The sequence below is a fragment of the Hyla sarda genome, chromosome 12 (assembly GCF_029499605.1).
Source record: "Hyla sarda isolate aHylSar1 chromosome 12, aHylSar1.hap1, whole genome shotgun sequence".
Classification (NCBI taxonomy): domain Eukaryota; kingdom Metazoa; phylum Chordata; class Amphibia; order Anura; family Hylidae; genus Hyla; species Hyla sarda.
In genome coordinates this window covers 1,745,155-1,764,990 of record NC_079200.1, presented here as the reverse complement: position 1 = coordinate 1,764,990, position 19,836 = coordinate 1,745,155, and the positions used below count along the sequence as shown (strand labels likewise).

At 43.9% G+C, this 19,836-nt stretch overlaps 1 protein-coding gene across 2 annotated transcripts in view; it reads left to right on the top strand.

The window, feature by feature from the left end:
* LOC130296987 (N-terminal EF-hand calcium-binding protein 1-like) overlaps positions 1-16,268 on the top strand; it is a 128,660-nt gene extending 112,392 nt beyond the window's left edge. For both annotated transcript variants that reach the window (XM_056549113.1, XM_056549114.1), the window contains exons 11-13: positions 1,678-1,755; positions 3,682-3,773; positions 15,877-16,268. In XM_056549113.1, coding sequence (XP_056405088.1) covers positions 1,678-1,755; positions 3,682-3,773; positions 15,877-15,902 — 196 coding nt within the window. In that variant the 3' untranslated portion in view covers positions 15,903-16,268. The remainder of the gene's footprint in view (positions 1-1,677; positions 1,756-3,681; positions 3,774-15,876) is intronic.
* The last annotated feature ends 3,568 nt before the right edge of the window (positions 16,269-19,836 follow it).

Genomic DNA, 19,836 nt, shown 5'->3' with positions numbered 1-19,836 from the left:
AAGGAGGGGATCTGGTACTAGGCGTCTGGCCTTGTAAGGAGGGGATCTGGTACTAGGCGTCTGGCCTTGTAAGGAGGGGATCTGGTACTAGGCGTCCGGCCTAGTAGGGAGGGGATCTGGTACTAGGTGTCTGGCCTTGTAAGGAGGGGATCTGGTACTAGGCGTCTGGCCTTGTAAGGAGGGATCTGCTGTAACCTGGAGCTCGCAGACTTAACTTCTATTATTTATTTTTCTTTTTATTTATTATTTTTTTTGCGTCTGACATATTACCCAGCCTTGGTGCTGAACATAATCAAGGGTAATACACAAAAGGACGATCTTCTTGTAAGAATTCCTTTTAGTTGCCATGACGACTGGTGTTTGTGTATTTGTCATGATGCCAGTCATTACGTTGGCTCCCCCCCCCCCTCCCACTGTACTCCTGGTGAAGGTTCTCAAGAGATGAATGAGGATCTGAGTCCGGTTTATTGCTTATTATGTTATACATTCTGCACAAATCCTTCTGATGGTGACCTCGGCCATTATCTCGCTGTTTTTGTATATTTTTGTATTGTTTACCATTGTTGCCGGTCGGTGAACGTGGCAGAAGAAGGTGTGGAGCTCTGTCAGAGATAGAACCACCTGATCTCCTCTTGTGATGCTCCTGAGATGACTGTGCACCCTGTAGGGAAGGAAGACTATGCAGAGCAGCTCTCACTCCTTCTCAGGCAGCTTTTACTCCAACTAGGAGCCTTGGAATCTGACTGGGAATGTATACCAAAGATCTCCCCAGAAGGAAAGAATACCCATCTGTAGATGCGGATTTAGGGTTTTGCCCCCTCATCAGTACAGAGCAAGGTGCTGGATGGCTAGTGGGAGGCCCATGATCCTGGGACTGATGGGTAATGTTCCTCTTTAATTGGGGGTCTGTCGGCCACAGACACCCATGTTTGGTCTATTAAAGTCTTTACTAGTCCTTTCTCTGGATCCTAGTTCCCTGATTTTTTCCTGCTCTTTTGGACCAGACGTTACTTTCCTGGTTTGACCTCCTTCTAGTGTTTGTTCTGCCTCTGCTTCTGATTTTGTACTGCGCTGCTCTCCTGGTTTTGATCTTGTGGCTTGTTTTCTGGTTTTCCCTTTTAGCGCTTTGATCTTTTTTAATTCGATGCCCATTTGGTAGTGATCTGGCTTGTCTGACCTCTCTTTTTTTCTGAGTGTTTAGCTTAGTGTAGGGACCATCGCCTGTTTATGGTGGATCGTCCAAGAAGTAGGGACAGGGGCCAGGGTCAATTCAGGGTGCACTGTTCCCTACCTTACATGACAGTCATATACTTCATGAGGACATGATCACATGTTGTCCTGGAAGATAAGTGACCACACCCACTTAAAAAAAAGGCTTTGGATAGACTTTCCTGACCACCCAAGATGAAATCTGACCTTGTCCTTGTTCCTTATATGACTGCAATAATATTGATTTTTCCCTCACAGGGGGTCAATTGTTGGGTTTCTGGGTTTCTGGTTGCCTTGGCCTCATCCTTTAGCCATAATAACAGATAATGCATGTCTGCAGCTCTAAGATTAGGTGATAGGGTCTACACCCAGATCAGTGGTCCTGGCTGCAGTTTCTACTCAAAAATCTATATTTTTGTATTTTTATTTGACTGTGAGCGACATTCACTTTAAACTCGTCTTTTTCAGTGTATCCACTCGAGATCTTCACTCCCAAACAGGCTACGTCCTGTATGAAATATGGAGGGACGAGGAGTCTTGGAAGAGGTAAGTGACATGAATGTGCTACAGGGATTTACTTTTGAAGGATAATTTACACCATTTTTACAATGAACATATCCTGTATGTATTTCACAAACTAACTCATGATTACTTTCATGCTGCCTGAACTATAAGTCATAATGGTCGTCCTTGGCAGCTTTTCCCCCACCCAGCCAGCCTTGATTTTTAGATCTCTCTATATGTGTAAACAGGAAAAGATCTATTAAACAAGACCGATGGAGCGGAAGTCACTAGGGACCACCCCGATGACTCCAGCAGCATGAAAGTGATAACAGGCTCTTTTAAAAGTCACATCATATATTGTTACTCTGCAGATACTTTGCAGTTACATGATGAATTTGTCATAGTGGGAAAGAATAAGTGCAGCCATGAAATAGTGTGGCCCCAACCATGGCGCCGGTCCCTATGCTGCTAAGGTTCTGGGACATGGTGAAGTCAGAGTAGCAAACAACATAGTAGGGAATTCAGTGAAAAGGTTAGTGCACAGAAGTGTTAACGAACTATAGAACAGCAATAAAAGCACTAACAGGGAATGCACAAACAAACATATGATTAGTGTCAAACAAGCCAAGTCAGTAACAGAGAGAGTGATGAGGTACAGAGTCAGAATGCAATAGAGTTGTCAGGAAAACAAACCAAGAATATACATAAGATACCCAGGTGAATAACAAACCAGAGCCAGGGACAAGGGAAAGATTCTATATTGCAGGCAAGAAAATGGAGACAGGGTGCAGCTTAAAGGGGTACTCCGCCCCTAGACATCTTATCCCCTATCCAAAGGATGGTGGATAAGATGTCTGGTCGCGGTGGGTCCCGGCACCCGAGACATCCAGTGCACGGAGCGAACTTCGCTCTGTGCCGGATGATTGGCGATGCGGGGCAGAGGCTCGTGATGTCACGGTCATGCCCTGCTCGTGAAGTTACGGCCACGCCCCCTCAATGCAAGTCTATGGGAGGGGGCGTGACATCCGTCACGCCACCTTCCATAGACTTGCATTGAGGGAGCGTGGCCATGACGTCACGAGTGGGGCATGAGCATGACGTCACAAGCCTCTGGCGCTGCACCAGACGCTTCAAATGAACGCCGGGTGCAGCAGGGAGATTGCGGGGTTCCCACAGCAGGACCTCCACGATCAGACATCTTATCCCCTATAAGATGTCTAGGGGCGGAGTACTCCTTTAAATAATCTAACCAAGGGTGTGGACGCTAAGGCCGGACACAATTAACCAGTAGTCCGCACGTCCTAACTGGCCCAGGAGTCATCATGGCGACCGATAAAGACGCAGCTGAACAGGAGGGGCAAAGACATACAAATCTGCTACCGAATTCTTCTCAATTCATATCTTGAGATAATTCCCTATAACATGTTCTCTGACTCCGGCTCAGGCAACCTGGGACCAACATCACCGCTCTGCCCTCTCAAGTCTCGCGCAGGAAAGGGGGGACAAGACTTAATGGTGAACGCGAGACTTCAGGGAGCAGAGAGGTGATGTCCGAACATGTTGTTCTGGTCTCGTAAATTCCCCCCATAGTGTCCCCTTTATAATTTGTATCTCATGGTAGGGGCCGGGGCCATCAGAATGAAGTGCTCCATGCTGAAGCAGCCTTAATCTGGCCCTGGGGGCAAGTCGCTTTGTGTCCTCCGGAGTTGATGGTCATGTTTGACGTAGCCACCAACTATAGAAGAAGGTCTGTACGGGGAGGACACACATCCATTAGCTCAATAACAACTAAGAGGGTATATAACAAAAGCTTTATGGATAGAATATAAAGAGAGAAGATGTGACCTTCATATAGTTCTCTGCTGTAATTTGTGGCCTTCATATGGTTCAGCTGCCCTTGTTCTGTTGTATCTCATTGATACGTTGCGTTGTTGTTAGGCTTTGTCATCATCGCCTTCTCTTTTGTAGTCATCTCCAGTCTGCACAGAGTAAAACCTTCCAGCGGGCCGTCATTGATTGTCTTGAAAGTCCAGAACAGATGAAGACCATGTTATTTCCAGGTACAGTAAGAAGATGTATAATAGCGGTAGAACAGTCACCACTGGTGCCACCCGGTGCCACTGTAGATGTTACCTTTCTCATTAACATCCTCCTTAGGGTTCTGTCACAAATGTCTGCGAATCTGGAGCCACAATGAATGGAAATGAGGCAAAAAAATAAAAATTACTATATATCCTGACCACATAGAGATAGAGCTAAGGGGAGGTGTATAGCTACTATATATACTGATCCCATAGAGATAGCAGCAGTATACAGATAGAGCTAAGGGGAGGTGTATAGCTACTATATATACTAATCCCATAGAGATAGCAGCAGTATACAGATAGAGCTAAGGGGAGGTGTATAGCTACTATATATACTGATACCATAGAGATAGCAGCAGTATACAGATAGAGGTAAGGGGAGGTGTATAGCTACTATATATACTGATCCCATAGAGATAGCAGCAGTATACAGATAGAGCTAAGGGGAGGTGTATAGCTACTATATATACTGATCCCATAGAGATAGCAGCAGTATACAGATAGAGGTAAGGGGAGGTGTATAGCTACTATATATACTGATCCCATAGAGATAGCAGCAGTATACAGATAGAGCTAAGGGGATGTGTATAGCTACTATATATACTGATCCCATAGAGATAGCAGCAGTATACAGATAGAGCTGGAGGAGAGGTGTATAATTACTATATATCCTGAGATCCCATAGAGATAGGAGCAGTATACAGATAGAGCTGTAGAGGAGGTGTATAACTACTATATATCCTGATCCCATAGAGATAGCAGCAGTATACAGATAGAGCTGGAGGAGAGGTGTATAATTACTATATATCCTGAGATCCCATAGAGATAGGAGCAGTATACAGATAGAACTGTAGAGGAGGTGTATAACTACTATATATCCTGATCCCATAGAGATAGCAGCAGTATACAGATAGAGCTGGAGGGGAGGTGTATAACTACTATATATCCTGATCCCATAGAGATAGCAGCAGTATACAGATAGAACTGGAGGGGAGGTGTATAACTACTATATATCCTGATCCCATAGAGATAGCAGCAGTATACAGATAGAGCTGGAGGGGAGGTGTATAACTACTATATATCCTGATCTCATAGAGATAGCAGCAGTATACAGATAGAGCTGGAGGGGAGGTGTATAACTACTATATATCCTGATCCCATAGAGATAGCAGCAGTATACAGATAGAGCTGGAGGGGAGGTGTATAACTACAATATATCCTGATCCCAGAGAGATACGCAATGCTACTACAATATGAAGGGCTGCGTTAAAGGCACGGTAGTCCCTAATAACTAGTATAAGAAGTCAGTGGATCACATGGTCGCTTCTTCCACTGTCCTTCCATGAAGCCCTTACACGATTGGAGGATGTGATGACCCCAAAATTCTAGTGTCGGCTGCGGAACTGATTTTTCCTGCAGGTTTTTCACACCCTTTTTTGAATCATCCTCATCACATGACCGCGTCCCTTTAAGGCCGATCACCTTTCATGTCTCAGACGTCAGTAATAAGAATGGTATAAAGACGAGCTGCAGAACGGTGATTCTCACTGCGATGAGACGATCGGCCACGTCACCGACTCACCCCAAGGTCATGTCCGGCCCGGGCTCCAGTGTAAACATCAGCGTCACCGACTCACCTGACCACTGCGTCACGTGAAGGTCATGTCCGGCCCGGGCTCCAGTGTAAACATCAGCATCACCGACTCCCCGGACCACTGCGTCACGTGAAGGTCATGTCCGGCCCGGGCTCCAGTGTAAACAGCGGCGTCACCGACTCCCCGGACCACTGCGTCACGTGAAGGTCATGTCCGGCCCGGGCTCCAGTGTAAACATCAGCGTCACCGACTCCCCGGACCACTGCATCACGTGAAGGTCATGTCCGGCCCGGGCTCCAGTGTAAACAGCGGCGTCACCGACTCACCGGACCACTGCGTCACTTGAAGGTCATGTCCGGCCTGTGCTCCGGTGTAAACAGCAGCGTCACAGACTCACCGGACCACTGCGTCACATGAAGGTCATGTCCGGCCCGGGCTCCAGTGTAAACAGCAGCGTCACTGACTCACCGGACCACTGCATCACGTGAAGGTCATGTCCGGCCCGGACTCCGGTGTAAACAGCAGCGTCACTGACTCCCCGGACCACTGGGTCACGTGAAGGTCATGTCCAGCCCAGGCTCCAGTGTAAACAGCAGCGTCACAGACTCACCGGACCACTGCGTCACATGACGGTCATGTCCGGCCCGGGCTCCGTTGTAAACAGCAGCGTCACAGACTCACCGGACCACTGCATCACATGGCGGTCATGTCCGGCCCGGGATCCGTTGTAAACAGCAGCGTCACAGACTCACCGGACCACTGCATCACATGACGGTCATGTCCGGCCCGGGCTCCGTTGTAAACAGCAGCGTCACAGACTCACCGGACCACTGCATCACATGACGGTCATGTCCGGCCCGGGCTCCAGTGTAAACAGCAGCGTCACCGGTTTTTGAAGTTGTTTTTTGCAGGTTTCCATAATAAATATGTCGGTCTTGGGCGTCTTTATCGGTTTATAAAGGAAATTACCTGGGCATATTACACAGGGCATATTACATGGGCATATTACACAGGGCATATTACATGGGCATATTACATGGGCATATTACATGGGCATATTACCTGGGCATATTACACGGGCATATTACATGGGCATATTACCTGGGCATATTACATGGGCATATTACACGGGCATATTACCTGGGAATATTACAAAGGCATATTACACAGGGCATATTACACAGGGCATATTACACGGGCATATTACCTGGGCATATTACACAGGGCATATTACATGGGCATATTACACCGGGCATATTACACGGGCATATTACACGGACATATTACACGGGCATATTACACGGGCATATTACACGGACATATTACATGGGCATATTACACAGGACATATTACATGGACATATTACACGGGCATATTACACTGGTATGTTACATGGGCATATTACATGGGCATGTTGCATGGTCATGTTACATGGGCATGTTACACGGGCATATTACACGGGCATATTACACGGACATATTACACGGACATATTACACGGGCATATTACACGGGCATATTACACGGGCATATTACACGGGCATATTACACGGGCATATTACCTGGGAATATTACAAAGGCATATTACACAGAGCCTATTACCTGGGCGTATTACACAGGGCATATTACATGGGCATATTACACGGGCTTATTACCTGGGCATAATACATGGGCATATTACACAGGGCATATTACATGGGCATATTACACCGGGCATATTACACGGGCATATTACACGGACATATTACATGGGCATATTACACGGGTATATTATATGGGCATATTACACGGACATATTACATGGGCATATTACACGGACATATTACATGGGCATATTACACGGACATATTACATGGGCATATTACACGGGTATATTATATGGGCATATTACACGGACATATTACATGGGCATATTACACGGACATATTACATGGGCATATTACACGGACATATTACATGGGCATATTACACGGACATATTACATGGGCATATTACACGGGTATATTATATGGGCATATTACACGGACATATTACATGGGCATATTACACAGGACATATTACATGGACATATTACACGGGCATATTTGATGGGCATATTACACGGGCATATTACACTGGTATATTACATGGGCATATTACACGGGTATGTTACATGGGCATATTACACGGGTATATTACACTGGTATATTACACGGGCATATTACATGGGCATATTACACGGTCATATTACATGGGCATATTACATGGGCATGTTACATGGGCATGTTACACGGGCATATTAATGCAGCAATGAAAGAAGGTAAATAGCACTCACCATTGTCGTGGTATAACAAACATATTTATTCCATAAAGTGCAGCATAGTGACAGGCAAGGCAAGGGATGACTTGGAAGGGCATATTACACGGGCATATTACACGGGCATATTACATGGACATATTACACGGGCATATTACACAAGGCATATTACATGAGAATATTACATGGGCATATTACCTGGGCATATTACCTGGGCATATTACACAGGGCATATTACACAGGGCATATTACAAGGGCATATTACACAGGCATTTTACCTGGGCATATTACACGGACATATTACCTTATCATATTACCATATATTACACGGGCATATTACATGGACATATGACATGGGTATATAACCTTAGCATATTACCTGGGCATATTACACAGGGCATATTACATGGGCATATTACACCAGGCATATTACACAGGCATATTACACGGGTATATTATATGGGCATATTACACGGACATATTACATGGGCATATTATATGGGCATATTACACGGACATATTACATGGGCATATTACACAGGACAAATTACATGGACATATTACACAGGCATATTACACTGGTATATTACATGGGCATATTACACGGGTATGTTACATGGGCATATTACATGGGCATATTACATGGGCATATTACACGGGCATATTACACGGGCATATTACACGGACATATGACACGGACATATTACACGGACATATTACCTTATCATATTACCTTATCATATTACACGGACATATTACATGGGTATATAAACTTAGCATATTACCCGGGCATATTACCTGGGTATATTACCTGGGCATATTACACAGGGCATATTACATGGGCATATTACACCAGGCTTATTACCTGGGCATATTACATGGGCATATTACACGGGCTTATTACCTGGGCATATTACATGGGCATATTACACAGGGCATATTACATGGGCATATTACACTGGGCATATTACACAGGCATATTACACGGGTATATTATATGGGCATATTACACGGACATATTACATGGGCATATTATACGGACATATTACACGGGCATATTACACGGGCATATTACACGGACATATTACACGGACATATTACACGGGCATATTACACAAGGCATATTACATGGGCATATTACATGGGCATATTACATGGGCATATTACCTGGGCATATTACACGGGGCATATTACAAGGGCATATTACACGGGCATATTACACGGGCATATTACATGGGCATATTACACAGACATATTTCCTTATCATATTACCCGGGCATATTACCTGGGTATATTACCTGGGCATATTACACAGGGCATATTACACCGGGCTTATTACCTGGGCATATTACCTGGGTGTATTACACAGGGCATATTACATGGGCATATTACACTGGCTTATTACCTGGGCATATTACACAGGCATATTACACGGGCATATTACACTGGTATATTACATGGGCATATTACACGGGTATGTTACACGGGCATGTTACACGGGCATATTACATGGGCATATTACACAGGCATATTACACGGGAATATTACACGGGCATATTACACTGGCATATTACACTGGCATATTACATGGGCATATTACACGGGTATATTACATGGGCATATTACACGGGTATATTACATGGGCATATTACACGGGTATGTTACACGGGCATGTTACACGGACATATTACACGGGCATATTACACGGGCATATTACACAGGTATATTACACAGACATATTACACAGACATATTACACGGACATATTACACGGGCATATTACATGGACATATTACACGGGCATATTACACGGGCATATTACACAAGGCATATTACACAGGCATATTACACGGGCATATTACATGAGAATATTACATGGGCATATTACCTGGGCATATTACACGGGGCATATTACAATGGTATATTACACGGGCACATTACACAGGCATTTTACCTGGGCATATTACACGGGCATATTACATGGGCATATTACACGGACATATTACCTTATCATATTACACGGGCATATTACATGGACATATTACATGGGTATATAACCTTAGCATATTACCCGGGCATATTAACTGGGTATATTACCTGGGCATATTACACGGGCATGTTACTTGGTCATGTTATCTGGCCATATTACCTGGACATATTACACATGGCATAATACATGGGCATATTACCTGAGCATATCACCTGGTCATATTACACGGGCATATTACCTGGGCATATTGCACAGGGCATATTACCTGGTCATATTACCTGGACATATCACTTGGGTATATTACCTGGGCATATTAAATGGGCATATTACCTTGTCATATTACACAGGGCATATTACATGGGCATATTATCTGGGTATATTACCTGGTCATATTACACAGGCTATATTACACAGGGCATATTAAATGGGCATATTACCTTGTCATATTACACAGGGCATATTACATGGGCATATTATCTGGGTATATTACCTGGTCATATTACACAGGCTATATTACACAGGGCATATTACATGGTCATATTACACCAGGCATATTACACAGGGCATTTTACACAGGGCATTTTACACGGGCATATTACATGAGAATATTACCTGGGCATATTACCTGGGCATATTACACAGGGCATATTACACGGACATATTACATGGGCATATTACCTGGGCATATTACACGGACATATTACACGGGCATATTACCTGGGCATATTACACGGACATATTACATGGGCATATTACCTGGGCATATTACACGGACATATTACATGGGCATATTACCTGGGCATATTACATGGGCATATTACATGAGAACATTACCTGGGCATATTACACAGGGTATATTACATGGGCTTATTACCTGGGTATATTACCTGGTCATATTACACAGGGTATATTACACAGGGCATATTACATGGGCATATTACCTGGGCATATTACCTGGGCATATTACACGGGCATATTACACGGACATATTTCATGGGCATATTACCTGAGCAGATTATACGGGCATATTACACAGGCATATTACACAGGCATATTACCTGGGCATATTACACGGGCATATTACATGGACATATTACACGGGCATTTTACCTGGGCATATTACATGGGCATATTACACAGGGCATATTACACGGACATATTACCTTATCATATTACACAGGGCATATTACATGGGCATATTACATGGATATATAACCTTAGCATATTACCCGGGCATATTACCTGGGCATATTACACGGGGCATATTACCTGGGAATGTTACATGGACATATTATACATGGCATAATACATGGACATATTACCTGAGCAAATTGCCCGGGCATATTACCTGAGCATATCACCTGGTCATATTACACGGCCATATTACCTGGACATATCACCTGGGTATATTACCTGGGCATATTACACAGGGCATATTAAATGGGCATATTACCTGGTCATATTACACAGGGCATATTAAATGGGCATATTACACTGTCATATTACACGGGCATATTACACTGGCATATTACACTGGTATATTACATGGGCATATTACACAGGTATGTTACACGGGCATATTACACGGGCATATTACATGGGCATATTACATGGGCATATTACACAGGCATATTACACTGGAATATTACACGGGAATATTACACGGGCATATTACACTGGCATATTACACTGGTATATTACATGGGCATATTACACGGGTATATTACATGGGCATATTACACGGGTATATTACATGAGCATATTACACGGGTATGTTACACGGACATATTACACGGGCATATTACACAGGCATATTACACAGACATATTACACAGACATATTACACAGACATATTACACGGACATATTACACGGGCATATTACACGGACATATTACTTGGGCATATTACACGGGCATATTACACGGGCATATTACACGGGCATATTACATGAGAATATTACCTGGGCATATTACACGGGGCATATTACAATAGTATATTACACGGGCACATTACACAGGCATTTTACCTGGGCATATTACACGGACATATTACCTTATCATATTACACGGGCATTTTACATGGACATATTACATGGGTATATAACCTTAGCATATTACCCGGGCATATTAACTGGGTATATTACCTGGGCATATTACACGGGCATGGTACCTGGTCATGTTATCTGGCCATATTACCTGGACATATTACACATGGCATAATACATGGGCATATTACCTGAGCATATCACCTGGTCATATTACACGGGCATATTACCTGGGCATATTGCACAGGGCATATTACCTGGTCATATTACCTGGACATATCACTTGGGTATATTACCTGGGAAATTAAATGGGCATATTACCTTGTCATATTACACAGGTCATATTACATGGGCATATTATCTGGGTATATTACCTGGTCATATTACACAGGCTATATTACACAGGGCATATTACATGGTCATATTACACCAGGCATATTACACAGGGCATTTTACACGGACATATTACATGAGAATATTACCTGGGCATATTACCTGGGCATATTACACAGGGCATATTACACGGACATATTACATGGGCATATTACCTGGGCATATTACACGGACATATTACATGGGCATATTACCTGGGCATATTACACGGACATATTACATGGGCATATTACATGAGAACATTACCTGGGCATATTACACAGGGTATATTACATGGGCTTATTACCTGGGTATATTACCTGGTCATATTACACAGGGTATATTACACAGGGCATATTACATGGGCATATTACCTGGGCATATTACCTGGGCATATTACACGGACATATTTCATGGGCATATTACCTGAGCAGATTATACGGGAATATTACACAGGCATATTACACAGGCATATTACCTGGGCATATTACACGGGCATATTACATGGACATATTACACGGGCATTTTACCTGGGCATATTACATGGGCATATTACACAGGGCATATTACACGGACATATTACCTTATCATATTACACAGGGCATATTACATGGGCATATTACATGGGCATATTACATGGATATATAACCTTAGCATATTACCCGGGCATATTACCTGGGCATATTACACGGGGCATATTACCTGGGAATGTTACATGGACATATTACACATGGCATAATACATGGACATATTACCTGAGCAAATTGCCCGGGCATATTACCTGAGCATATCACCTGGTCATATTACACGGCCATATTACCTGGACATATCACCTGGGTATATTACCTGGGCATATTACACAGGGCATATTAAATGGGCATATTACACTGTCATATTACACGGGCATATTACACTGGCATATTACACTGGTATATTACATGGGCATATTACACAGGTATGTTACACGGGCATATTACATGGGCATATTACATGGGCATATTACACGGGAATATTACACGGGAATATTACACGGGCATATTACACTGGCATATTACACTGGTATATTACATGGGCATATTACACGGGTATATTACATGGGCATATTACACGGGTATGTTACACGGGCATATTACACGGGCATATTCCACGGGCATATTACACAGGCATATTACACAGACATATTACACAGACATATTACACAGACATATTACACGGACATATTACACGGGCATATTACACGACATATTACACGGGCATATTACACAAGGCATATTACACGGGCATATTACATGAGAATATTACATGGGCATATTACCTGGGCATATTACACGGGGCATATTACAATGGTATATTACACGGGCACATTACACAGGCATTTTACCTGGGCATATTACACGGACATATTACCTTATCATATTACACGGGCATATTACATGGACATATTACATGGGTATATAACCTTAGCATATTACCCGGGCATATTAACTGGGTATATTACCTGGGCATATTACACGGGCATGTTACCTGGTCATGTTATCTGGCCATATTACCTGGACATATTACACATGGCATAATACATGGGCATATTACCTGAGCATATCACCTGGTCATATTACATGGGCATATTACCTGGGCATATTGCACAGGGCATATTACCTGGTCATATTACCTGGACATATCACTTTGGTATATTACCTGGGCATATTAAATGGGCATATTACCTTGTCATATTACACAGGGCATATTACATGGGCATATTATCTGGGTATATTACCTGATCATATTACACAGGCTATATTACACAGGGCATATTACATGGTCATATTACACAGGGCATTTTACACGGGCATATTACATGAGAATATTACCTGGGCATATTACCTGGGCATATTACACAGGGCATATTACACGGACATATTACATGGGCATATTACCTGGGCATATTACACGGACATATTACATGGGCATATTACCTGGGCATATTACACGGACATATTACATGGGCATATTACATGAGAACATTACCTGGGCATATTACACAGGGTATATTACATGGGCTTATTACCTGGTCATATTACACAGGGTATATTACACAGGGCATATTACATGGGCATATTACCTGGGCATATTACACGGGCATATTACATGGACATATTTCATGGGCATATTACCTGAGCAGATTATACGGGCATATTACACAGGCATATTACCTGGGCATATTACACGGGCATATTACATGGACATATTACACGGGCATTTTACCTGGGCATATTACATGGGCATATTACACAGGGCATATTAAACGGACATATTACCTTATCATATTACACAGGGCATATTACATGGGCATATTACATGGGCATATTACATGGATATATAACCTTAGCATATTACCCGGGCATATTACCTGGGCATATTACACGGGGCATATTACCTGGGAATGTTACATGGACATATTACACATGGCATAATACATGGACATATTACCTGAGCAAATTGCCCGGGCATATTACCTGAGCATATCACCTGGTCATATTACACGGCCATATTACCTGGACATATCACCTGGGTATATTACCTGGGCATATTACGCAGGGCATATTAAATGGGCATATTACCTGGTGATATTACACAGGGCATATTAAATGGGCATATTACACTGTCATATTACACAGGGTATATTACATGGGCATATTACCTGGGTATATTACCTGGTCATATTACACAGGGCATATTACATGGGCATATTACCTGGTCATATTACACAGGGCATATTGCACAGGGCATATTACACAGGGGATATCACACAGGGCATATTACATGGGCATATTACCTTGTCATATTACACAGGGTATATTACATGGGCATATTACCTGGGTATATTACCTGGTCATATTACACAGGGCATATTGCACAGGGCATATTACACAGGGCATATAACATGGTCATATTACACAGGGCATATTACACAGGGCATATTACATGGGCATATTACACAGGGCATATTAAATTAGCATATTACCTTGTCATATTACACAGGGCATATTACATGGGTATATTACACTGGACATATTATCTGGACATATTAACTCACCACGATCCTATACCTGCGCGCACCCCTACCACATTCCTCTCTCCTCTCCACTCTCCTTTCTCCTCTCTTCACTCCTCTCTCCTCTCCTATCCTCTTTCCTCCCCCCTTCTCTACTATCCTCTCTCCTCCTCCCTCCTCTCCCCTCCTATCTCCTCTATTCTCTCCTCTCCTCTCTCCTATCCTCTCTCCTCCTCCTCTCCTCTCCTCTATTCTCTACTCCTCTCCTCTTCTCCTCTCATTCTCTCCTCTCTTCTCTCCTCTTCTCCTCTCCTCTATTCTCTCCTCTTCTCCTCTCCTCTCCTTTTCTCTCCTCCTCTATCCTTCTCTCCTACTCTTCTCCTCCTCCTCTCCTCTCTTCTCCCCGCCGCTCCTCTCTTTTCTCCACCTCTCCTTCTCTCTCCTCCTCCTCCTCCTCTCCTCTCTTCTCCTCCTCCCCTCTCTTCTCCTCCTCCCCTCTCTTCTCCTCCTCCCCTCTCTTCTCCTCCTCCCCTCTCCTCTCTCTTTGCTCCTCCTCTCCTCTCCTTCTCTCCTCTCTACTCTCCTTCTCTCCTCTCCTCTCTCCTCTCTTCTCCTCCTCCTCCTCTTCTCCTCCTCTCTTGGTGAGCTGTGGTATAAAGTATGGTGGAGAATGTACAGACACTTTGTGCCGTACATTTCTGTGACATCTTACGTTCCTTTCTGTCTTGCAGCCGACTGGTGGAGCCTTCAACCATAAGAACCGAGCCGTATGGACAGACCCTCAAGGCCGCCATGATGAATCGCTACAATACTGCCCGGTCCTGTTCACACCTTTATATGACGCATACTAGTGGAGTCTCTTCCCTCCCCAATACTCTGACCCCCGGTAGACTTGTCCTTCTTTCCTCTATTGTCCATGCTTGGTCTTGTTCTCCATCTTCTTCTCCACCGTACTGTCCCTTATGGGATTCCTCTACGACCGACACTTTGTAGATTTACGAGACTGCGCCAATGTGTCTGACCATGGCGTCCTCCTTCTCCATGGCCGCTGATCAGATGATCTCCCACCTTGAGCCCATTAAAAGTTCCTGAGGACCATTAATAAAATGTTCTGAATAAACAACGATATTTGTCGTAGTCATTTAGCTCAACATTGGTATTAAAGTGGAACTCTCATCCACCTATAGGTTAACTCCTGCACACATGACATGTCTATGAGGATTCCGAGTCCTAACAATGGCTTCTAGGACTCAGATACCCCCAGGACTTATGGTAGGGTAGAATAGGGAGACCATCCAGCAATCACATAACAAATACATACAAGCATGTCTCACTGTTGGGAACAAAAGTAAATGGCTCCTCACCGCAAGACGACTGAAGCTGATGGGAATAGTAGTAGTCTTGCAGGATAACCCTAATCATGTGCAAACAAGGGGCAGAAGGCCATGTATAACAAGAAAGCACAGTGAATAGAAATGATCTGACAGCAGCAGGGCCAAAGAACAGCATGTGAAAACCCACAGAATACACATGGCAGCAAAACAATATCATCAGCACATGAATGGAGGGAGATAGGGGACATGACCCAAACCTCAAACCAAACACCACAAAAACCCGGCATGGATCCATTGCTCCAGCCAAAAACAAATGCTAAGTGCACCACATACTGGACAAGACCCACAGAATATACATGGCGGCAGAACAATATCAGACACCTGAACAGAGGGAATTGGGGTGGAAGGAGCAAAACCTCAAACCAGACCCCACAAAAACCTGGCATGGATTCATTTCTCCAGCAAAAAACAAATACCAAGTGCACTACAGACTGGACAAGATCCAAAGACCATACATGGCAGCAGAACAATATCATAGACACCTGAACAGAGGGAAATGAATCCTTAAATAAGCTGGGGGGGGGGGGGGGGGGTTAGAGCAATACCTCAAACCAGACACCACAAAAGCCCGGCATGGCAAAAAAAACTTTGCCAATATAATTTACTCCAATATAAGGACTCAATATAAAAAATAAAATAAAAAACAGTAGAAGATGACATGACAGGAATTGTCCTGCCAGTTTTGCCATTTTATCGTTGCAACACTGCAACTCCCAGCATGCTGGGAGTTGTAGTTTTGCTACATTTGGGGGCTCAAACTTTGGAGACCACTGGCTTTTTTTCCCCCAGAAAAACAATTTTTTTTAAATGTTGCCCAGACTGTTTGATAAGATAAAAAATCCCGCACTTACCCCCCTCCCCCCGCAGCCTCTGTTATCTGGGCACCCAGGCTCCCCTGAACTCCACTTCCTGGTGCTATAGTTGGCACATGACATTGCCGCTCAGCCAATCACTGGCCTCAGACGATGATTGGCCAACCAGCAATGTGATGTTTTGACCACAACTCCAGAAAGTTGGCTTCGGTTGAGACCAGACACCGGGAAAGCGGAGGCTGCAGGGGGAGTGAGGGGAATAAGTACAGTTTATTAAAACAAAAACTTTTTGCTGGAAAAACCCTTTAATTTGGGTCAAATTCCAGTGCATTTTTGGTGCACAATGTCACGTCTTAAGCCACACCCCTTTCACATGGGCCATACCCCTTTTGTTGCAGAAAAGTGCCCTAAAAGTTGTAAAACTCATAGCATACAACTTCCAGCATGTCCTGACAGCCAAAAGGTTCTGAAATGAGAGGGAATCCTTAATTTACCTTTCAGGGACAGTGAGAAGGCAAACAAGTCTTTGGCTGTCCAGGCATACTGTGATTTGGAGTTTTACAACAGCTGGAGGGCTGCAGTATGAAGACTACTGCACTAAGGGATGAGCTGAGAGGACAGCCCTGATTTATCTTTTAGGGACATCGTGGATCCTCTAAAGGAACCAGATAGGCCTTCGGCTGTCCGGGCATGCTGGGAGTTGTAGTTTTGCAACAGTTAGAGACACCATGACTGGGAAAAACTACACTAAGAGATGAGCTGAGAAGAAAGCCCTGATTTACCTTTTAGGGAGAGCTCTGAAGGAGCCAGACAAGCTCTTGCTTCAGGCCATGCTGGGATTTGTAGTTTTTCACCAGCTTGGGGCACCCTGGTTGGGAAACACTTCTGTAAAAGTAGGTTACTTGCATCTCTTGTATCACGGTAAACCGGTTGATTGAGGAAATGACTCATGGTTCTCCCGGTGATGTCATTATTGTCAACAAAGAGCGCGGCTGGGAAGGTGTGAAGAGTAATCGCCCGGCCGGGATCATGTGACGCCGCCGGACAGGGATTTAAATTGTCTCCAAAATGTTAAGGAGGAATTCTTCTTATCTTCTCCTTTATGTATTTTCTTGGGCCGCGTTCACACCGCGATCTTTACATCTGACAATCAGAATCCGATGAAATCCGAGGCAAAAACAATAAATCGGATGACTTTAAAAATTCTAATTCTCAGTTGGACAGTAAGGCTTTTTTTCGAGTTTTTGTCCAGTTCTTTTTTTTTTTTTATTTCAATATTTTTTCAAACTGTATCTTACTAAACTATTCCGAAGCTACTGCGCACGTATTAACAAACCATTGTGTGCGGTTAAACCAGCAAAATCACTAAGTGATACAATTTAATATAATTCACTTAGACCAGTATTTCCCAACCAGGGTGCCTCCAGCTGTTGCAAAACTACAACTCCCAACATGTCCCGACAGCCAGGCTATCCTTCTGTCCGGACATGTTGGGAGTTGTTTTGCAAAAGCAACATCTGGAGGTCCACAGTTTGGAGACCACTGCCCTATACAATGAGTGATGCAGTCAGGACATGCTGGGAGTTGTAGTTGTGTAACATCTGGAGGTTCACAGTTTGGAGACCACTGTCCTATACAATGAGTGATGCAGTCAGGACATGCTGGGAGTTGTAGTTTAGCAACAGCTGGAGGTTCACAGTTTGGAGACCACTGTCCTATACAATGAGTGATGCAGTCAGGGCATGCTGGGAGTTGTAGTCGTGTAACATCTGGAGGTCCACAGTTTGGAGACCACTGCCCTATACAATGAGTGATGCAGTCAGGACATGCTGGGAGTTGTAGTTGTGTAACATCTGGAGGTGCACAGTTTGGAGACCACTGTCCTATACAATGAGTGATGCAGTCAGGACATGCTGGGAGTTGTAGTTGTGTAACATCTGGAGGTGCACAGTTTAGAGACCACTGCCCTATACAATGAGTGATGCAGTCAGGACATGCTGGGAGTTGTAGTTGTGTAACATCTGGAGGTCCACAGTTTGGAGACCACTGTCCTATACAATGAGTGATGCAGACAGGACATGCTGGGAGTTGTAGTTTAGCAACAGCTGGAGGTCCACAGTTTGGAGACCACTGTCCTATACAATGAGTGATGCAGTCAGGGCATGCTGGGAGTTGTAGTCGTGTAACATCTGGAGGTCCACAGTTTGGAGACCACTGTCCTATACAATGAGTGATGCAGTCAGGACATGCTGAGAGTTGTAGTCTTGTAACATCTGGAGGTGCACAGTTTGGAGACCACTGCCCTATACAATAAGTGATGCAGTCAGGACATGCTGGGAGTTGTAGTTTAATAACATCTGGAGGTCCACAGTTTGCAGACCACTGTCCTATACAATGAGTGATGCAGTCAGGACATGCTGGGGGTTGTAGTTTTACATCATCTGGAGGTGCACAGTTTGGAGCCCAATGTCCTATACAATGAGTG